The following is a 22,399-nucleotide window of genomic DNA, read 5'->3' as shown; positions in this document are numbered from 1 at the left end:
AAGCAATATTGATGTTTCTTTTATTTAGCCTTTTAAGTTACTATGTGCAGTTTAATAGTCTTCTGTTTAAAATTTTAACTTAAGGATTTCTCAAACTCTTCTAATAAAGCAAAAATGGTTTTAATAGCCAATTATTTTCAAGATGGAATACAAAATACTCTATGAAAATATCCATATGGCACAAACCAAATCTAATAAGATTTAGAAACCACTTCATGATAGAAATTACCTATGAAAACATTAACATTATACAGGGCACATTTTCAAAAAAAAGAAAAAAAGGCATATTTTCTTGGCATACATTTTTTCATTTAGGTCATATTTTGTTATGACCATCTACTTTTCTTAGCAGTCCATTCTTTTTTTTTTTTTAATGTTTATTTTGAGAGAAAGAGAGGAACAGGCACACACAAGCAGGAGAGGGGCTGAGAGAGCAGGAAAGAGAGAATCCCAGAGGGTTCCATGATGCCAGCACACAGCCAGACACGGGGCTCAGTCTCAGGAACTGTGAGATCATGACCTGAACCAAATTCAAGAGTTAGAGGCTTAACTGACTGAGCCACCCAGGAGCCCCTCACCAATCCATTCTTAATCAGCAGAAATTTAAACCAAAAAGCTTACTATCAAACAGTCACCTTCTAAGTTTCTTGCAGTTATGTTGTAAATTATTGCAAAGGAAAAAAAAAAAAACAAAACAAAACTTGGGACTATTGAGGCATGCCTCATTAAAATCATTTCCTGCTAATTTCTTTCAACCTATTATTTTGTTTTTATAAAACCTCTTAAGTTTGATTCACATAATCGGAATTTTTTTTTAACTGAGATAAAACATTAGAAAAATAATATCAATGTAGGCTATTTAAAACTTTCAGGCTAATTCAGTGGGGGTAGTCCATTCTACGGGGAAATTCCAATTTCTAAACAACCTCTTGAATCTATGGCAACATATACAATGAGAAACGATGTCCAGAATGATGGCCATACTATATTAAACTCTTTGATCAAAAAATGATTTATAATTACCACCATATGCCAAACCAGAACAAAGAAATACAATTTCTTTTTCTTTTTTTTTTTTTAATTTTTTTTTTCAACATTTATTTATTTTTGGGACAGAGAGAGACAGAGCATGAACGGGGGAGGGGCAGAGAGAGAGAGGGAGACACAGAATCGGAAACAGGCTCCAGGCTCTGAGCCATCAGCCCAGAGCCGGACGCGGGGCTTGAACTCACGGGCTGTGAGATCGTGACCTGGCTGAAGTCGGACGCTTAACCGACTGCGCCACCCAGGCGCCCCTACAATTTATTTTTCTAAGGGACTGAAACAAAAAAAACCACACTTTCAGTTCCACTCTTAAGCATAAGCCTGTAACAAATCTCCAAATTATCCATTATTTGTCCTAATTTGCTAAGTACTTCTAATATAAACTGAATTTGAAAATAAAATTATCTTAAAATTTTATCTCCTCTTAAAACTATTTGTAAAGTTATTAACTACGAAGGTTTCTGAGACTTAAGATTACCATGAAATAGGTATTGGAGGGCTATGTGGTATTTGTCAACAGCAATTTCACAAAATTCTCTCTGAAAACTCCATAGCAGGGGTTTTCATGGTATGTTTAACAACTGATTCAATCAGTTATTTTTAAATGTGGAAGATCATCAAATCAGCAAGGAACCAAAATTATTGTATGATTGTAGAAGAACTAAAAAACATTTTATAACCTGTCATTTTTATTGTTGCTTCACATATAGAGCAAATAATAAAATAGTTTCAAATTTACATTCAATTTAAAAACAAAATTCTTCACCGCAAAGTTCCACAACATTCCTGTATCTACTCTCTCAGCTTTATAGTCTCCTCTTTAAGCAAATTTCATTAGAAATTACATCTAAAATACCCATGCTTCACCAGTATTTCTAAATTTTAAAATTATGCAAAAACACAAAAGGCTAATTTAACAGATTATAGCTACTCTCAAAGTAATCAAATACATTCTTTCCAAGTTGTTATTTAAGTTCCAATTAACATACAGTGTAGCAGTAGTTTCAGGTATAGAATTTAGTGATTCAACACTTAACATACAACACTGGGTGCTCATCACAGCCCAATGCCCTCCTTAAACCCTTCCCTCCACAGACCTCCCCTCCAGTAATGATCAGTTTGTTCTCTATAGTTTAGAGCCTGTTTCTTGGTCTGCCTCTTTTTTTAAACCCCTATTTGATTTCTTAAATTCCACATATGAGTAAATCATGTTTTTCTCTGACTTGACTTACTCAGCTTAGCATAATACTCTCTAGCTCCATCCATGCCATTGCAAACGGCAAGATTTCTTTCATTTTTTATGGCTAATTTTCCAGTGTGTATACACACACACACACACACACACACACACACCACATCTTCATCCATTCACCAATGGACGCTTGGTTGTTTCCATAATTTGGCTATTGTTGATATTGCTGCTATTAACATTGGGGTGCATGTATCCCTTCAAATTAGTATTTCTGTATCCTTTGGGTAAATACCTAGTACTACAATTGCTGGATTGTAGGGTAGTTCTATTTTTTTTTTAAAGAAATTTTTTTAATGTTTTATTTATTATTGAGAGAGAGAGTATGAGCTGGGGAGGAGCAGAGAGAGAGGGAGGCACAGAATCCAAAGCAGGCTCCAGGCTCTGAGCTGTCAGCACAGCCCATTGCAGGGCTCGAACTCATCAACTGTGAGATCATGACCTGAGCTGACTGAGACACCCAGGAGCCCCAAGGTAGTTAGTTCTATTTTTAACTCTCTGAGGAACTTCCATAGTTTTCCAGAGCGGCTGCACCAGTTTGTATTCCCATCAACAGTGTAAGAGGGTTCCCCTTACTCCACATCCTCGCCAACACCTGTTGCTTCCTGTGTTGTTAATTTTGTTCCAAGTAATCAAATACATTTTTAACTTAAAAGACAAACTATACTTGAAAAACTATTGTATAAGACATTTCAGGTGGTGAGAATGGAGAGCCATTCTCAAAGCCATGAGAGCCACAAAGCCATGAGATAGTGCAGTGCTTAACTAGAAGATGGTAAAGAACCAATGAGACTTAAAGAGTTCATGAAACCAAAGACACACTAGAACAGTGGGCTGAAGGGAGATTGTGAAAGGCCTCAAAGGTCAGGCTAAAAGTGTTACCTTTCATCTTGTGAGCAATGGAAGCCATTCACTGACAGATCAAAATGATTAAATACTGATGACAAGTAAGGGAATAGAAAAGACAACGAGTTGAAGTGCAAAATATTAAAACTGGTTTTGGATTTGCTGAGTTAATGAGATTCAAATAAACAAGCTGTCTTATAATTCAGTGGTCCCAGGCTCAATAGGTGTCATAGCAAGAGAAGAAAGTCGGGGCGGGGGGGGGGGGGGGGGCGGGGGAGGAGTAGAGCAAGGGTGGGACAAGTCTAACAATTAGCCGCAAAGAAATCTCCAGCAACTTTTGAATGTTGCTACAGCATGGTAGAATGTAGTAACATTCTGCAAAAACCAGCACATGTATCAAACACAATATTAACTTTGTGGGTCAATCCTAATATTATAAAGCTAGATACTCCATAGATATAGTATTATCTCTCTAATCTGACTAAAGTTTAGATTCTTCCTTCTAGCCATGTTCAATTCTACACTGCTTTAATTCCAAAACCATGGTGTGCTTTTTCATGGTTATGAACATTCAAGATTTTTCATTAACTCAACCCAAACACACAAACTATCTCTCCTTAGAAATAACAATGAGGGGCACCTGGGTGGCGCAGTCGGTTAAGCGTCCGACTTCAGCCAGGTCACGATCTCGCGGTCCGTGAGTTCGAGCCCCGTGTCAGGCTCTGTGCTGATGGCTCAGAGCCTGGAGCCTGTTTCCGATCCTGTGTCTCCCTCTCTCTCTGCCCCTCCCCCGTTTGTGCTCTGTCTCTCTCTGTCCCAAAAATAAATAAACGTTGAAAAAAAATTTAAAAAAAAATGACTTTTAAGAAATAACAATGAGCCTTACCCTCAGGACACCCAATTAGTGTCTTCCATGAACAAATGAACAAATATTACTTCAATGAACAAATATTACTACTAAGAACTTCCAGAGTTTCCCAACCCCCCACACCTTTGGGGCATCCCCTAAACCTTAATTTGAAGTAAGCAAAAATCAATAGTTCCCTTGGCACTAATAAGTTAGGTTTTACAACAAAGTGTGGTCCACAGACTTCTGCTGGTTATAGTCTACAATGAGGTTAGGTATAGAAATAGAAAGTAGGGGCGCCTGGGTGGCTCAGTCGGTTAAGTATCAGACTCTTGATTTTGGCTCAGGTATAATCTCACAGTTTGTGAGATCCAGGCCCACATGGGGCTCTGTGCTGACAGTGTGGAGCCTGCTTGGAATTTTCTTTCTGCCCCTCCTACCGCCTCCAGCACGTGCATGTGTGCGCTCTCTCAAAATAAATAAATAATATGGAACATAAACACTTAGAATACTTCATAGAAATCTGACAGTATTTTTGTACCTGGTCACACTAAAAATAGCAAATTCAGGCTTACATTTTTGTGCATTTTTTTTCACTTTTATCCTATTTCCATGATTTACAAAAACATTACATTAAAACTGTTTAAAAACAAAATAGAAAACAAATTCATGTTCTGCTAGAGTATGAGAAGCACTGGTTTAGGTCACATACTCTTGAGCCATGTTACCCAGATTAGAATCCCAGCTCTGCCATTCACAGTTGTATAATTGCAGGCAAATTCAACAGAACAACAAATAATGGATAATGATATTATTGGTAACCCATTTTCAGTAGCACTTTCTCATATTCTCCCTTCCTTGCTTCACTACTTTTCTTAGCAGAATTAGAAAAGACCAGTTGCAGAATTAACAGAAATATAAATGCTATTATGGCAAAGATAACTGCAATTATCTCTACAAATTACTCCACATTTCAGTAAACTGAAGGCACTACATACATTAAAGATATGAAATAATGAGAAGAGTAAGCAAATAAGAACAGAAAAGGATGGTGTTTTATGACTTTTAAAGTGGTAACACCCATCCTCACACTTCATCATAGGTAACACTTACAAAGCAGTTACTATTAAATAATGTGCTACATATTTTTATATACGTTATTTCAACATTTATATAAACTCAGTCAATATATTTAATCTGCACAATACTGTGAAACTACTGTTCTCTCTGCTTTTCAAATTTAAGTGCTGAGAAGTTACTATGGCCTAGTTGTACTCTACATTGAATTCAAGACTGTCAGGGTTCATGGATAGGAATACTGTATGTCCTGGTTTTACCTGTTTGTTGTTTCAGCTATTAGAACCTTTGTTCACTCTCAAAAGTGCCCCAGAGTTGGAGAATAAATTACATATGGTACTAAGGTACTCCTTCCAGGCAGCATACCCCTGTGCTGTATATACTATACTATATATAATATATACTATATATATACTATACACTATATACTACACACACACACACACACACACACACACACACACACACACTATACTTAGTGCCACAGCCTCAGGCTCAACACCTTCACTATCTTGCAAACACATGCCACTGCCAATAAGCTAGAAAAAAAAAAAGGCATAAATGGTGCACCTCACACTCCCAACACACACAAAATCCCACTAGGATAAAAAGCAAGAAAATGCCAATGATTAATCACAGTGGTTTATATTGTTATACAAGACAGCATACAAATTGCCTATGTGGTCAAATACCTCAGAAATACAGGCAAGTAGAAATAAAATCCTCTCTTTATGGATATAAATAACTGGAAGGAGAAAATCATTTCCTACAAGTATGATATGTAAACAGACTTCAAGATACTCTACTCTTCCTTCTCGTCTCCAAACATTCAGTTCCTAGGTCTCTTGCAAACAATACAACTCCCCGAGCACTCTCCCATAAGTAAATTACTATAATTAATTAACAAATACACAAGAACAAGTGGTTTTACCACTTGCCTTGTAAGGTATATAACTTGGTGTAAACACTGAAATGCATCACAAATAGTTTAAATCAATTGTTTTGGTTGTTAAAGTGATACCAGCTAATCCAGCATCCCACATCACAAAAATGGAGGCTGTGGATTTTGCAGATCTTCTTCCTTGTCATAATAAAGGATCAAAATAGTGATCTTTGTGCTCTAAAATAAAAAGCTGAAGCAGAAAAAACAACATATGCAGATTTAGCAAAATACAAACCTTTTAAGTTTAAAGCACTGCTCAAATGGGAGAAAATTTTTCCATGTAAAGGACTGTGAAAGCCCATATATCAATTCCAATTCAAAAGACATTACTTATTTTAATATTCTTCTCAATTGATGTAAAATGACATCTACACAACAAAAAATACTTGAAGCAGAGGTACAGACGGGAAGAGCTGTAATGATTTGTACAAATTGTGTCGTATCTAAAAGTGCTGCAAAATTTAATAGGTGTTCAATCTATTTGAGTAACAATAACCTAGTTACCTCATTAAAATTAATGACATGACTAGCACTAAACTTTTCAGTGAACAGAGTTGATTAAGTTTGCTGCTCTACAGCTTAAAAAAAAAAAAAAAAGGCCTATCTCTGAATAGACACTAAGGTATACTTAACCACATTTTACGCATATTAAAAAAAAAAATCCCTACAGGCCACACTTGAATTTCTGATCTTCTGGAATACAATTTCAAAACTTGGATGCATATGTCTTTTTTTTTTTAAACTTTTATTTTTGAGACAGAGAGAGACAGAGCATGAACGGGGGAGGGTCAGAGAGAGAGGGAGACACAGAATCTGAAGCAGGCCCAGGCTCTGAGCTGTCAGCACAGAGCCCGACGCGGGGCTCGAACTCACAAACCGCGAGATCATGACCTGAGCCCAAGTCAGACGCTTAACCGACTGAGCCACCCAGGCGCCCGGGATGCATATGTCTTTAACTCTTCACTAGAAAGAGTTGTAGGCACCTTGTTTCATTTAAGATAACCTGACACCCAAATTACTCTGCACATCTTATGTTGCTTAGGACAAGATCTCAAATTCAGAAACGAAAGCGTGATGATAGAGACATAAATAAACATGTGTGATCTAGAATGACAACAGGCTAATGATAAAATTTAAATGTCAGTGCTATTTAAACCAAAGGCTACCAGAGACTCCTACTTTACAATAACTAAGGAAATTTATAGAAGTTAAACATTACACAAAATTAAAAAGTACTTCAAATAACATTAAAATGATGTTAGGACAAGCATTTTCACTGCACAAAATTACACTGGTTCCAGTAGCATGACAGTTTCTATTTCAATTATTCTTTAAAGCTTAAAATTACAATCTGAAAGGCAAACGTTTTAAAGAATTTAACTGCTGCTTCTTTTTAAGTTTATTGCTTTTAAAACTATAACAAAACGTAATGACACTAAATGTTAGTTTACAAATCAATCTTGGGGCACCTGTGTCTCATCAGTTAAGTGCACAACTCTTGGTTTTAGTTCAAGTCATGATCTCATGGTTCTTGGGTTCAAGCCCCATGTCAGGCTCCACACTGACAGCACGAAGCCTGCTTGGGATTTCCTCTCTCTCTCAAAATAAATAAATAAATTTTGGGGTGCCTGGGTGGCTCAGTCAGTTGAGCACTGATTTTGGCTCAGGTCATGATCTCATGGTTCATAAGTCTGAGCCTCACCTATGTTAAAAGTTAAAGATTAATATTATATTACAGACACATATATACGTATATACATATATATGTATATATGTAATATAATTATAGGTTTTTTTTTTTAAGGTAAGCTCTACTGCCAATAGGGAGCTTGAACTCATAACCCTGAGATCAACACGCACATGCTCTACCAACTGAGCCATCCAGGCACACCAACTATAATTTTAGTAAGAAAACTAGACTTAATATTTAAATTATCTTCCAAAAGAAATCAACTTATATTTCTTTCAAAAAATTAGAAAACCATAGGGACAGTTTTCAAATGTCCCCAGGTTTATAGAGTATATCCTTCCACTTACTGAGCTTGTGAACTATCAAGCTTTCAAATATAAAAAGAGCTATATTCTTTATACGTCTAAAAGATTTCTTCAAAGTATCAGAACACTAACAGTTTTATATATTCTTATGTTAGCAAATAAAAAGTAGAGACAACATAAAACAAAAGATACAACCAAAAGGTAACAGATACATCATGGTGTTTACGACGTAGGCACTAAAAGTGATGCTGAGAAAATGATTTTAAAATGCTAACGTAAATGTGGGAAAAGGTAGATTACAGAAGTGTATAAACAAGGAGCACTTTATTGGTGGAGGGGACACACTTTTTAATTTAAGAAGTCCTAAATAAACTGTGGTACATCCAGACAATGCAGTATTGGTTCTGCACACACAAAAAATGGGCTATCAAAAACTGTGAAAAGACATGGAGGAACCATAAATGTACATTACTAAGTGAAAGAAGCCAATCTGAAAAGATATGATTCCAACTATAGGACATTCTGGAAAAGGCAAAAAAACTATGGAGGCAGTAAAAAGATTAGTGGTTGCCAGGTATTAGGAGGGAGGGTTGAAAAAGCAAAGAACACAGTATTTTAGTCAGTGAAACTACTTCTGTGTGACACTATAATGATAAATACATGTCATTACGTATTTTTCTAAACCCAACAATTGTATAACACCAAGAATGAACCCTAATGTAAACTAAAGACTTGAGGGGACAATGATGTGTCCACACAGGTCATCTGGTGTAACAAATGTGCTGCTCTGGTGTGGGATGTTGATAGTGGGGGAGGCTGTGCATATGGAAGCAGGAGATACACCAGAACTCTCTGTACCTTCTCAATTTTGTGGTGAACCTAAAAACTGCTCTAAAAATACTCTATTTAAAAGGAAAAGGGGCTCCTGGGTGGCTCGGTTGAGTGTCCAACGTCAGCTCAGGTCATGATCTCGCAGTTTGTGGGTTCAAGCCCAGCATTGGGGTTGCTGCTGTCTGTGCAAAGCCCCCTTGGAATCCTCAGGCTACTCCTCTCTCTGCCCCTCTCATGTATGCATTCTCTCAAAAGTAAATCAACAAAAAAGGAAGAAAGAGGTACAAAGAGATGTAGTGAGAAGAAAAGAATCCACAAACAAGTAAACCAAAATAATACCAAAGAAACCCTAGTTGCCATTACAGATGACTTTTATTCCCCCCCCCCCCCCAGATCTAAATGTTCCAAATTTACTACAACAAAATATATACTTGAGTCTACTTCTGGACTGTTCAGTCTATTCCAGTGATCTGTCAATATTCAGTAATCCATCTATAGGATTTGAATTTTGTTCCTTCTCAAAATCTCACTAAAATGATGACATTTTTTTCTCTAAGTCCACAACTATAGAAAGTGCAAGGAAAAAAAGAAAAGAACTGGAACACAGAATGGACAAGTGATTACTTAGCAACGTACACAGCTAGATCCTTAAGTCTCAAAAGCTGGCAGCACCTTTAGAACTAGGAGTTAAGTAGGAGATGAAGTAAATTAAGGAGAATTTGGTGAAAGCTATTTGAAAAATAACTAGATCCCTCAATTCCCTCTCTCTACCTTACTAGGACTGCTGCCATGAGTTCAAAAACAAAAAAGAAAATTAAGCAACTTGGAGGAAGCAGGCAGAGAAAAGAAAATGTCTTTAAAAATACATACCTATTATATCCTCAAAAGGTTAAAATGTTGCATCACAATTACAGGAAGCTATAAAAGTGAACATTCAGAAAACCAGAAAGAACATCTAGAAATTAAAATTATGACACAGAAAATGTTGGAAAATAAACTTCCCAGAAAATACAAAGAGAAAATGAAAGCAGGATTTAAACTGGAAAAAAAAAAAAAAAGTCAGAGAACCAGGCTAGGAGATCCAATATCTGAATGTATAACTGTTTCAAAGAGAAACTGGGAAGAGGAGAATCACAAATAAATTTGAAGTGATGGACAGGAGTTGCCACATTAAAAAAGTACAATGCGTACCTAGTACAATGGATGAAAACACTCATACTAATAAAGCATGTCATTGTGAAATGGGGACAAAAAAAAAGTAGGGGAAATGGTCACACACATGCACACACACGTACAAAACAAAAGAAAAAAGAAAAAAAAGTAGTCATCAGAATAATTTCTGACTTAACGGTCACAACAGATGACCTGGAATGACTAAAATTCTGAAGAAAAGAATTCTACATACACCCAAACTACAGACACGATATTGCTTAGTATGCAAGGTCTCAAAAATCTTTCTCATGTATCTTTTCTCAAAAAATTAGTGGAGATTTGATCTACCAAAATGAAATAAGAATCCAAATAAGACAACAAGGAACATGGCAAATGGAGAGGCACACCAAGGAAGTCAGATGAGAGGAGTCACGAGCACAGTCAAAGACAGGTGTGCACCAGATATAGAGAGCAACATCCAGATTGGAGCAATGCAATTCAGGCTACATTCTTCATTTGATGGCTATAATGATAAAAATGCTTATTATTCTACCCTTAAAAAACAGCAACAAACAAAGCACTGATTGCCATGGTTTGTCTGGCCCAGACTTTTATCTACACTTAACTCACCTTAACCATGTGTTAACAAAGCTCCTTTTCCCTCCTTTGTGCACTGCTCCTTAGAACAGCTACAAATTTCACACCAGGAGTTCACCTTTAATCTACTTTTAAAACAACATACAACCACTCTCCTAACTGAGAGTTCTCTGCCTGGCCCACTGGTTTCCCCAAGAGAGGCTTTTGTAGAGATTCCAGGAAGCTGAAGCCATCATAAAGACATGATGATGCCTTAGGTGATGAGTATATAGGTCTTCAGTTTATTACTCTAAAACTTATACGAATGTGTATCTTTTGTTTTCTACAAATAAACCGTTCACAAATAGAAAGGGAGGGTGGCTCTAAAAATATATATATATAGCCCAACTATAGTCACAAACTGTTTTATCTAACCAGTTTTGTTTTCTTTTATGTTCATTTATTTTTGAGACAGAAAGGCAAAGCAAGAGCGGCGGGGAGGGGCAGAGAGGGAGGGAGACACAGAATCCAAAGCAGGCTCCAACCTCTGAGCTGTCAGCACAGACACAGGGCTTGAACCCACAAACCGTTGAGATCATGACCTGAGCAGAAGTCAAACACTCTACTGATTGAGCCATCCAGGCACCCCTAACCAGTAGAGTTTTTAAAATTTCAATTTATTGCCAAAACATTTACCTTGCAACTATACTACCTCATGCATGGAAATGATACAGATAAAAGGCTATTCACCACGGACTGTTGGAAATTTCACAAATTGCTGGAAACAACCCAAATATTGATCAATAAAGAAATAACTATGTTTAAGACCAAATTATGCAATACACACCATCAGAAAAAAAAAGTGAAAGCTTTATGTGCTGATATACAACACTCTAAAACACCAGTTATTAAGTGAAAAACATAATGTGCCAGAATAGCGTAGTTGACTACTGTTATTTAAAAAATATATATATACATCCTGTTTACTTACATACACACACACACACACACACACACACACACAAATCTCTATGGAAAGTCAGGAAATGACAATGCTGGCTGCCTCTAGAGGTGATTCACTTGGATGGGATCAACTAGAGAAAACAGACTTCATCATATACTCTTTTGTACAAAATGTGAATTTTGAACATAAAGTACTGTCCACTCACACACATTTTTTTAAACAGCAAAAAAAGGCTACGGGACAATTTTAATTATCTATACAAGAGCAAATAATTGCCTTTGAAAGTTTAAGTACAGACAGAAGTTTCCCTAGGATAAAACTAAATAATTTCTTTTACCAAACTAGTCATATCCAGTTGAACCTTACAAAGTTAAGCCAATTACAATATGCATATGTGTATGTATACATCAGGTGTATCTAGACTAGAGCTATACTGTCCAATTTGGTAGCCACTAACTATATATGAAATTAAATTTCAAGTAATTAAAATTACATTTAAAGTTGAATGAAGTTTAAAATTCACTTCCTTGGTTTAGGGGTGTCTGGGTGGCTCAGTTGGTCAAGCGTCTAACTCTTGCTTTTGGCTCAGGTCATGATCTCACAGTTCATGGAATCTAGCCCACATCGGGCTCTATGCTGACAGTGCATAGCCTGCTTGGGATGCTCTTCCCCACCCTCTCTCTGCACCTCCCCTGGCTCATGCTATCTCTCTCTCTCTCTCTCTCTCTCAATAAACATTTAAAAAATAACATAAAATTCACTTCCTTGGTTGAATTAGTCACATTTCAAGTGCTCAACAGGCATGTGGGGCTAGTGGCTACCGTACTGAACAGCTCAGAGAGAGAGAACATTTCCACCATCATGGAAAGTTCTCTTGGACAGCCCATATCTAGAAGAATCCTCAAAAAATAAAAACTGATTGGGGCCCGTGGGGGGCTCAGTCAGTTAAGTGTCCGACTTCAGCTCAGGTCTTGATCTCATGGTTTGTGAGTTTGAGCCCTACGTCGGGCTCTGTGCTGATAGCTCAGAGCCTGAAGCCTGCTTCGGATTCCGTGTATGTGCATGTCTCTCTTTCTCTGCCCCTCCCCCACTTGTGCTCAGTCTCTCTCTCTCTCTCTCTCTCAAAAATAAATAAAATGTAAAAAAAAAAAAAAATTAAGTTAAAAAAATAAATAAAATAAAAACCGACCAACAGTGTGAATGCTTTGGGAAGGGAAACTAGGTGGCTGGAGAATATAGGTAGAACATAGGTTTTCTGCAATAAAAAAGACAGGACTTAGCCTGTGCCAGGCATCATCCTTAATGTTTCATTTTAACTCACTTAATCCTTACTGTAATTCAATATAATCAGTTTCCCCTATAATTCTACATATTTTCTTTAAGGCATTTAAAAACATTATTCTGACAATGAGGTCATAGGCTTCACTGCTAAAGGGACCCATCTGAATTTTGGACCATGAGCATGTATTACTAATTCAAGAAAAAAGTTATAAAAAAATAAAACTAAATGCAATTATCTATAAACCAACATCCAAAAGAGATTTTACAATCCTAAATGTTATTTAAAAATACAATGTACCAATTCAAATGAAAAACAAAACAAAACCACATTACTCCATGCCATAACCCATGAATCATCTGGTACATCATTTCAAAAACAGGATTTTATATTTATTTGTGCATAAGGGTGATCTGTGCAGCTATTTTATGCTTAAGGTAGGAGTTTTACTGAAGGTAAAGAGTTGGGACTTTCTAGTCTTGGTTGAATTTGTTTCTTTTTTTGAACAGGAAAGTAATACAGCTTGGGGCCAGGACCTGGGTTTGAGTTCAAGTTCCCTCACTTAGGAACTATGTGACCTTGGCAGAAAAACAAACAAATATTACTTGAAATATGAATTTCCCACCTATTATTTATCCCAAAATATTGAGAGCATTAGGAAAAAAACTACAAGAAAAAGATGTACATTTCATCTTTCCATTAAAATATCAAATTTTCTTCCCTTAGTTAATAGTTGGAAGTTATCGGACTTTGTGGCTGCATAAGGTGCTGCCCTAAGATGACCATGTAAAACCTCACAAAAATTCTTCATAGCAATACTAACATTAATTCACATAAATATAAAAATCTTATTGACTGTCACTATAATAAGAGCACAGAAAGATTATACTTAATTTCTGTATAGCACTTTACAGTAACCAGTTTAAAATAGCTAAAAACAGGGGCGCCTGGGTGGCGCAGTCGGTTAAGCGTCCGACTTCAGCCAGGTCACGATCTTGCGGTCCGTGAGTTCGAGCCCCGCGTCAGGCTCTGGGCTGATGGCTCGGAGCCTGGACCCTGTTTCCGATTCTGTGTCTCCCTCTCTCTCTGCCCCTCCCCCGTTCATGCTCTGTCTCTCTCTGTCCCAAAAATAAATAAACGTTGAAAAAAAAAATTTAAAAAAAATAAATAAATAAATAAAATAAAATAAAATAGCTAAAAACATGCAAATACATGTTTTAACTCTTAACAATTACTGCAGGGGCACCTGGGTGGCTCAATTGATGGAGTGTCCGTCTGTCCGACTCTGGATTTTGGCTCAGGTCCTGATCTCAAGGTTGTGAGATAAAGTCCCCAATCCACATTCAGTGTGGAGCCTGTTTGAGATTCTCTCGCCCCCCCCCCATACCTCCCCTGCTCTCTTTTAAAAAAAAATTAAAATAGGGGCACCTGGGTGGCTCAGTAGATTAAGCATCGGACTTGGGCTTGGGTCATGATCTCTCAGTCCGTGAGTTTGAGCCCCACATCGGGCTCTGCACTGATAGCTCAGAGCCTGGAGCCTGCTTCGGATTCTGTCTCTCTCTCTTTGTCCCTCCCCCCATTCAAAAATGAATAAACATTTAAAAAAAAAAACTTTTTTGGGGCGCCTGGGTGGCTCAGTCGGCAAGCGGCCGACTTCGGCTCAGGTCATGATCTTGCGGTCTGTGAGTTAGAGCCCTGCGCTGGGCTCTGTGCTGACAGCTCAGAGCCTGGAGCCTGTTTCAGATTCTGTGTCTCCCTCTCTCTGACCCTCCCCCGTTCATGCTCTGTCTCTCTCTGTCTCAAAAATAAATAAATGTTAAAAAAAATAAAAATAAAAAATAAACTTTTTAATAAAATGAAGTCTTTAACAATTACTGCAAAGCCATGAGTTTCAGAGAAATCTTATGGTCTTCCTACTACCTTCCTCAAACAATTTAGCTTTTAAGACTAGCAACATACACTCAAAGTTTTTCAAAACAACCGCTTAACTCTTGGCCAGACCATTCACCAAAATTACTAACAGTACAAAAGTAGTTAAGAGTAAATTCCATATTCACAAATTTTTAAAAACTTACTAATACTGTTTTCACTAGCAAAATATTTTAACTGGCAAATCATTTGAATTGACAAGGTCCAGAAATCAAATGAAAAGGGGGAGGAGGGAAATGTCCATTTGCTTTCTTCAGAAATCTATCCAAAATGTTCTGGACCAGTTACTAAAATATAACCTTATGTATAACTACTTGTTTAGTCCTTGCATTCAGAAACCACAGTGCTATTTCCTTATGATTCTGTACTTCGGTCATCAGTTACCAAACACTGCATAAAAGGGCCTAAAATATCCGCACATCTTCTTTTACAGCTGCAGCAAAATATCTAGTAAGTTTCTCAAATTAATTTTCCCAGGTCAAATAAGGAAAGCACATAACACGGAGAGACAGTGTCATGGTTAAGAATGCATACTCTGGAATCCGGCTGCTTTAGTTTGAACTCCACCCCACCATTTATTAGCTGTGTGATCTTCACCAAGTTAGTCACACAAAGTTACCTAATCTCTTTGTGCCTTGGTTTCCTCATCTGAATTAAGAATAATATCTACCTCATAGGGTTGCTGTAGGATTAAATGAATTAATATATGCAAAGCACATAGTGTGGTGCCTGATATATATTAGTGCTGTATGTTAGCTATTATTAAGAAATAAAAATCTGCCTACATTAAAAATCACACAAATAGGTTGTGTTTATAGGTCATTTTTATGGTCAGTTGCTTAGAACTCTAAATCCGTATCCCTGGAAATTCAACGTTAGTCACATTTGTCCTAATTCCACAGAAATTTACTGAACAATGTGACTAAATTACAGCTTCCCACTGTTTCTATGGAATAATGTATCAAACATTCCAACTGGGAAAAAAAAACTTATTTTCCAACCACATTCCCACGTACCTGAAAGTCAAAAGTGATCCTTTCTTTTTTCTCCAAATAGAACTTTTGAAGGAACACTAGTGATTTTTACGATAGAGATAGGAGTAGGAAGAGTATCTGAGGGTTGTAGATCATAAGCTTTGCATTTCTTGCTATTGGCCAAGGATTGCTAATCAAAAGGGAGCTATGTGAATTTCTTAGCACAGAAAGAGAAAGGTGAGTATATACATTATGCATGGATACACTTGCATACAACACATTCATGGAATATTAACTTTATCCAGTTCTTCATAACTGACATTATGAACTTGACATAACTTCATAACCTCTGAATACTGCATTTGAAAATCAAAATCATTGGAAGATTATCTTCGTATTCCCATTCTTTCAACTAGACTTAGAAATCCCAGTCAAGGTCACACAGATATTAAAATTAGACTACAACCCATGCTCATTTCCATTTCTCCAGAAAGCCTCTATTACAAAGATGGAAAAACTCACAGGTACCAGAAGGGTTAGGAAATTTCCAGTAGTAGTAGCAGAGACCGAAAAGTAGAAGTTACCATTGCTAGAATAACCACTTCACAAGGTCCTTGTTACATCCAGGTACTTGTACATTCTTTACCTTAGTTAAACTACATATTTTTAAATTTTGCCTAGAATTTGCTGTCTAAATTGGATTAGGCTTACCTAATTCATTTAACATTGTATTCTCTGCAACTTCAGTGTATGGACTATGTCTGCCTTCTAAATTGGATTTCTCTAAGTCAAATAATTATGCACAGTATTAATTCAAAGTATAAAATAAAGTGAAATTTGAAATATAAACAGAACCAAATTTATTTGGTTCATGAATGAACTTTGATACATGTAGTGGGTTTTTTGATTAAGGCAAAAATATGTATGGGGGGGTACCTGGGCAGCTCAGTTGGTTAAGTGACCAACTTTGGCTCAGGTCATAATTCATGAGCTCAAGCCCCACATGGGGCTCTGTCTGCACTGAGGGCCTGGAACCTGCTTCTGTCTCTTCTCTCGGCCCCTCCCTCAAAATCAAGCACTCTCTCAAAATGAACATTTTTAAAAAGCATATTAATTTGCAAGGTCTGCTTGTCAATCAGTCTCTGATTAACCAAAACCACTGAATTATATACAACATATTTGTCAATACATGTGTAAGCCTTATTTACTTTTAATAAACTCTTCGCAGTACAATACATGTTTCTGAAGGATAAAAATGGAAACACTGGATTAGCTGTTCAAGTTAATTCCACTGATGAAATTAATGTAGTTTTAAAAATCTAAAAAATGTAAAAACCATGTAAAACTATATACCCTTTCAACTAAAACAAAACCAAAACAAAACAACCTCTTACCTTAAAAAGAACTACAAGTCAAAAAACAGCCCAATAATTAAGAATGCGGAATGAAGATAAAGCTACAAAGAAACATGACCCACTGGAAGCAAAATGGCCCGGGGAAATTGCTTGCCATGTTCATGACTAATATTGAGTCTAATTTTGACCTAGTCACAATTCAAGTGCCAACAGAATAACAGGAATGCACTATTGATCCCAACGTTCAAAATTTTGCCATATTACCTGTAAAGAGGTAAAATGCTTCCATTAATTTGCCCTATCAAGATTCTCAACAAATTTAATATTTGTAAGCTACATCTTAATGTAAAAGATCTCTTACACACACTTGAGTAAAATCAAGTAATAGCAAACTGAAAAATGACTGATATTTTGTGTTAATTTCCACAGATAAAAATTCCCCAAATGCCTATAAAAGGTGGGACAACCAAGAAAAGCCCATAGCTCTTTAAGTGCTTATGATTATGTCCAAATGAAAACCAATAAGGAAACTCACAAGCTAGTTAAAGTAGCAGTGAACAAATACGGTTTCTGGAGGCTTCAGCAGGAATACCTCAATCGTAATCGATACTAATAGGCTGCTTTAAAAAAAAAAAAACACCCACTATTCAAAATTGTCAAAGAATTCTAAGAGACTAACCTGTGAAAAGGGTGCATTAGAAGTACTAAAAATTTGGGGTGCCTGGGTAGCTCAGTCGGTTAAGCAACTGACTTCAACTCAGGTCATGATCTCGCAGTTTGTGGGTTCAAGCTCTGCGTTGGTCTCTGTTCTGACAGCTCAGAGCCTGGAGCCTACTTCAGATTCTGTGTCTCCCTCTCTCTGCCCCCCCCCCCCCATGGTCTCTTTCTCAAAAATAAACATTAAAAAAATTTTTAACAAAAAATAAAGTACTAAAAATTTGCCATTCTCACTAAAAATGAATATATCAGTCTACTTTACAAACATCCTCAAACTACTACTGGCTTTCTCCACTTTTCACACACTTTAGGTTTTTAGGTTCCCTACTCCCCAAATTTAAATGCAGTATCTAAATTTCCCTGGGTCAGCACCAGAATGAATACTATACTGTTATCATTGACCACATCACTGGGAATTAAGAGTTTACACTGAACAAGGTATAGAATCACATTTTGTATAACTCTGTATCCTAAAGAACATTTGGTATAACCTCCTAAACATAACAGAGGCTATAAATATTTACTGACTCAAAATAGTCCTTCAACACTCTGTAGTTCTGTGCTGTTGAAACAAAACTGCATAGCTCTGCAAAATCCAAAAGACTGAAATGTTACTGATAAACTTCATAGAATACATTATTTAACAGCTCAGATATGTTAGCCTTGTTCCTACTATCAGCTGTAATGTTTTTTAATGATGCTACTACCGTGGGTAGGAAAGCAGATCCAGTAAAAAGCAAATATGGAAACTTGTTAAAAGGGAGTATTTTCATATTCATCCTATACCTTTATTTGGAACATGAGTGTTCCAAAGTCAGTTAACTGTATCAGAAAATTAAGAGACAGTTTTGCAGCCAACCTAATTTTCAGAAACATAAATGAAAACTGGTACCAATAAAAAACAAGTAACCAAACAGAAGAACTGCCTTAAATTCTGGCAACAAGCTAAGGATAGTTTACATCAATGTAATGAAAAATAAGTCTTTTTGTATTCTATAAGCCTTTCCATGGCTAATTTTTGACCTAACTATGAAAGTCTAAAAAGTCAAAGCAAACTGGTAAGTCATTATCAAAAATCACAAACTACCATTAAAGATACACACAAATATCTGGCAACCAAGGTCTAGAACTGGTTCGAGTGTCACAGGTCTTCTAGTTGTTAAAATACTCCATATTATGCCTCTAAAACAATTTCACTTAGATGTGACATTCCTAAAACAGCAACCCAGGCCTGTAAATGAGCCAGTGCCGGCAAACCAAACTACGACAAAGATATCCTCTCTCCTTTGGGCGGTAACTACCAAAGTACTGGGATCGGCTTGCTTCAACTAAGTTTAAGATGGTGCCTAAACTGAAAGGAAAGCCGGTAGAACGGGTAAAAAAAAAAAAAAAAATGTATGGAAAACCAATTTTTAAAGTTAAGTTCCTATTTCCAATAAACTGTGCCTTAGAAATCTTTCAGACGACAAAGGCTCGTAAGGACAGACAGATCAAGACCCATCCGCATTCTTGGAGACGTGCGCAGAGCGAAAAGGATGAATGAATGGAAGACAGGCGCGTGTGAAACGCAGCAGGTCCGGCCGGCAACTAGACCAGCAGCAGCGATCAGTAGGCCTCGCTCCTCCCCCTTCCCTCCTCCATGACAGCCCAGTATCAAGCATGGAGGGGAGAGGACAATGTGATCCCCGTTTCTCACTACCACCACCCTTCATCCTACTCTGAGAGCTTTACCGCGCTACACGAGGTTCTCCTTCCCGCCCCAAACCTTTCTCGCCTCCCCAGCCGCCAACCCCGGCAACTCTTGAGCGCGCTGGAGTAACATGCGCTTGCCCCTCTTGGCTCCCCTCGGCGAGGTCGAAGCTTCTCCGCGCGTGCGGCGGCACCACTCCCGCCCAACCCACCCTTTGGCAACGCGCGCCCACCGGCTCCCTGGCCCACCGGTCTAAGGAAGACCCGCGCGCGTCCGGCACCCGAACCCCCAGGCTGGAGCTCGGGAGGGAAAGAGGGAGGGATATTCTACTCCCGGGCTCCCTCCTCCATCTCATTCCAGGCCGTCTTGCCGCCCACCCTCCCTGCGGATCCCGGCGCCCGCTCGGAGCCAGTCCTGCACCCTTCTATCCCGAAGACACAAGCCCCACACACCTAGCCCAGGGCACCGATCACCCTCCACCCTTGTAGACCACCTCGCGGCTTCACAGGAGGCGCCGTGCCGCCCCTCCCCCACCTCTCTCCCCCAGCTCTTGGGCCCCCACCAGAACGTGTGCGCTACACGCCGCCGCGGCCAGCCGCCGGGGCGCCCCCAGTTGCCCGCGGAGAGGTCAGACCCAAGAAGAGGGGGAGGGGGCAGCAAGAGGCAGCGTGCGCGCCGGGAACGCCGTCCCGCGGGGTCCCCTAGTCCGAAGGGAGACGGAGCGCGGGGACCGGTGGGGGTGGGGGCCAAAGGCAATACTCACCGGTTCCACAGTCGCCATCTTAGATCGATCTGATCGCACAACCGCTCCTGAAGGGGGGGTGAGAAGAAAAAAATGAGATTCAAACCGGATTGGCCGGCTACTGTTCACGTGACCGACGTGTCCGTTTGGCCCTGGCGGCGCCTGCGCAAGACTGCGGCTGCGTGGGTAACAAGAGGCTTCTGGGAAGTGGAGTCTCTCTCGCTCACTCACTCTCCCTCTCTTTTTTTTTTAAGGGAAAAGAAGTTTAAAAAAAAAAAAAAAAAGGACTTGTCACGTGGTTGGTGAGCTGGGTGCGCGGTTCTCGGCTGCGGACCCTAGCGAGTCGGTGCGTGGTTTTTAGTCCTGTGCTCTTCCGCCTGGATAGGTGCTGTAGCGTTTACTGCCAGACATTGCTGCCGTGCCCTTTGTTGCCCCGTCCTCCCATTTTCCCCGGAAAGTTGGGAACTGCAGGCTCAGCGCGCACAATGAGGTTTCATCTGCTTAGTTGAGGTCCTAGGACAAGTTGTCTGTTTATTTAAATTTTGTTTGACTTCCCACCATTTTCTCTTGCTTTCCGAAAGAGGCGGCGATGGAGAGTCGTAGTTTAAAGCAATCCACCCTCCCCCGTCCCCCGGCTCTGCTACCGCTGGTGGTCACTCATTGCCATCACTGCGAAAGGGGGTGGCAGAACCGTCCACAGTTCCCAGTTGCCACAGGTTGGGGGAGGGGGAGTGCACCCGACAGCTTTTCCTGTCCTAAATCCTGAGATTAAGAGCACAGGGCTAAATCTTGAGTAGAAGTAAAAATTATTTGAAAGTTCTGTCTTCTCAGTTCCACTATTCTGCTTTAACGTGAACGGAAATAGCCTAAGTCCAGGTGCCAGCCAGGGAAGCCACTCCGGGCCCCGCTGACTAAGCCCTGGACTGACCGTCAGAAGTTAGGTCGGTCAACTATGACTCTTGACGTTGACTCATTCTCCTTAGGCAAGTGATTCAGTGCCTGGCATTTTCATTTATGAACCACAGATGATAATACACTTACCTCACAAGGGTGTGCTGTGGTAATGATTGTAACCAGCTTTGAAAATGCATCCGACTCTGTAAGCACTTAATAATAAGCAACCTCGTGCCTCTCCCCTAATGTTTTTTAAAACAATATTTAAACTTTTTCTTTTGTTTACTTTGTCGTATTATCGTGTACAACAATGACATTTTAAAGTTTCAAGACAACTTTTTTCTTTATTACTGTAGCTACCTACAACAGAAGCTTTAATGTTCAGGAAAATATCACTATATTCACAACAATCATTGGCAATTAGAAATTTATCCCCACATTGGCATCCTACATTTCCTTTCCCTCTGTGACACTACGCTGTTATTTCTTAAGACAGTGTTATTCTGCAGTCTTGATGTTAATAAAATAGAAATCTAGTAGAGCACTACTATAAAGTTCTAGTTAGGAAGACATATTATTACTATCTTCCATACTTCTTAAGAATGTTAATACTAAAATATCAGTATAAGTAGGCTGCCTGTGCCTGCCCACTTATTGTGTTGCTGATGTCCAGACCTGTGTCATACCTATTATTGAGTACATAATGGTTGCTTGAGTTGACTAACACATAATTGAGACTGTATAAGAACTCAAAACCATTGCCTGTTCATATGTTTTGGTTTCCCTGGATGTCAGAGGTGATTAATGAAAGCTTTTTTCCAGTCAGCTTAGTTCTAGTAGGCTTAAAAGTAGATGGAATTCTAAAACAAACAAAACAAAACAAAAACAGGGTAAATGAATTTCTACTTACAAAGACGATCTACTGTTAAACTATCCAAAGTAATTACAGTTGATCTCAGTGTATCTTCTTGTAGTGTCTGGTTATCTTCTTTGAGGAGATAACATAGATGTATTTTCACAGTGTTGCTAGAAAACAGCAAAGAATTAAGGAAATTTCAGTCCCCATATGGGACTGAAATCCAGTGATGTTCTTAAAACTTTTTTTAATGATAGCTTCTGTTTTATTAACTTTTCTCTTGATTAAAAAACTACCCACTTTTGTCAGTCAACCTAATACTTCTATAATACTTGTATATGCTTCTATTCTTTGTAGCTTAATTTCTCTCCTTTTTGTATACACTTTGTTGCATGTGTTTTTATGGCACATTGATGGGTCTCCACCTAATACATCTCCA

The 22,399-nt window shown here is 38.5% G+C and overlaps 1 protein-coding gene across 4 annotated transcripts in view; it reads right to left on the bottom strand.

Moving 5' to 3' along the window:
• Nucleotides 1-22,031, bottom strand: part of EIF4E (eukaryotic translation initiation factor 4E) — a 50,004-nt gene extending 27,973 nt beyond the window's left edge. Inside the window, exons 1-2 of one of the 4 annotated variants that reach the window (XM_043571946.1) lie at nt 22,015-22,031; nt 20,232-20,278 (exon numbers count right to left, since the gene is read on the bottom strand). In XM_043571946.1, the coding sequence (XP_043427881.1) occupies nt 20,232-20,249 (18 nt within the window). In that variant the 5' untranslated portion in view covers nt 20,250-20,278; nt 22,015-22,031. Of the gene's footprint in view, nt 1-20,231; nt 20,879-21,251; nt 21,271-22,014 lie in introns of those variants that run through there. The other 3 variants (XM_043571941.1, XM_043571953.1, XM_043571937.1) reach the window with 3 other exon arrangements.
• Nucleotides 22,032-22,399: the final 368 nt, after the last annotated feature.

This window comes from Prionailurus bengalensis, chromosome B1 (genome assembly GCF_016509475.1).
Source record: "Prionailurus bengalensis isolate Pbe53 chromosome B1, Fcat_Pben_1.1_paternal_pri, whole genome shotgun sequence".
Lineage (NCBI taxonomy): Eukaryota > Metazoa > Chordata > Mammalia > Carnivora > Felidae > Prionailurus > Prionailurus bengalensis.
Note: the sequence above shows the minus strand (reverse complement) of the source record. Positions and strands in the feature narration are given on the sequence as shown.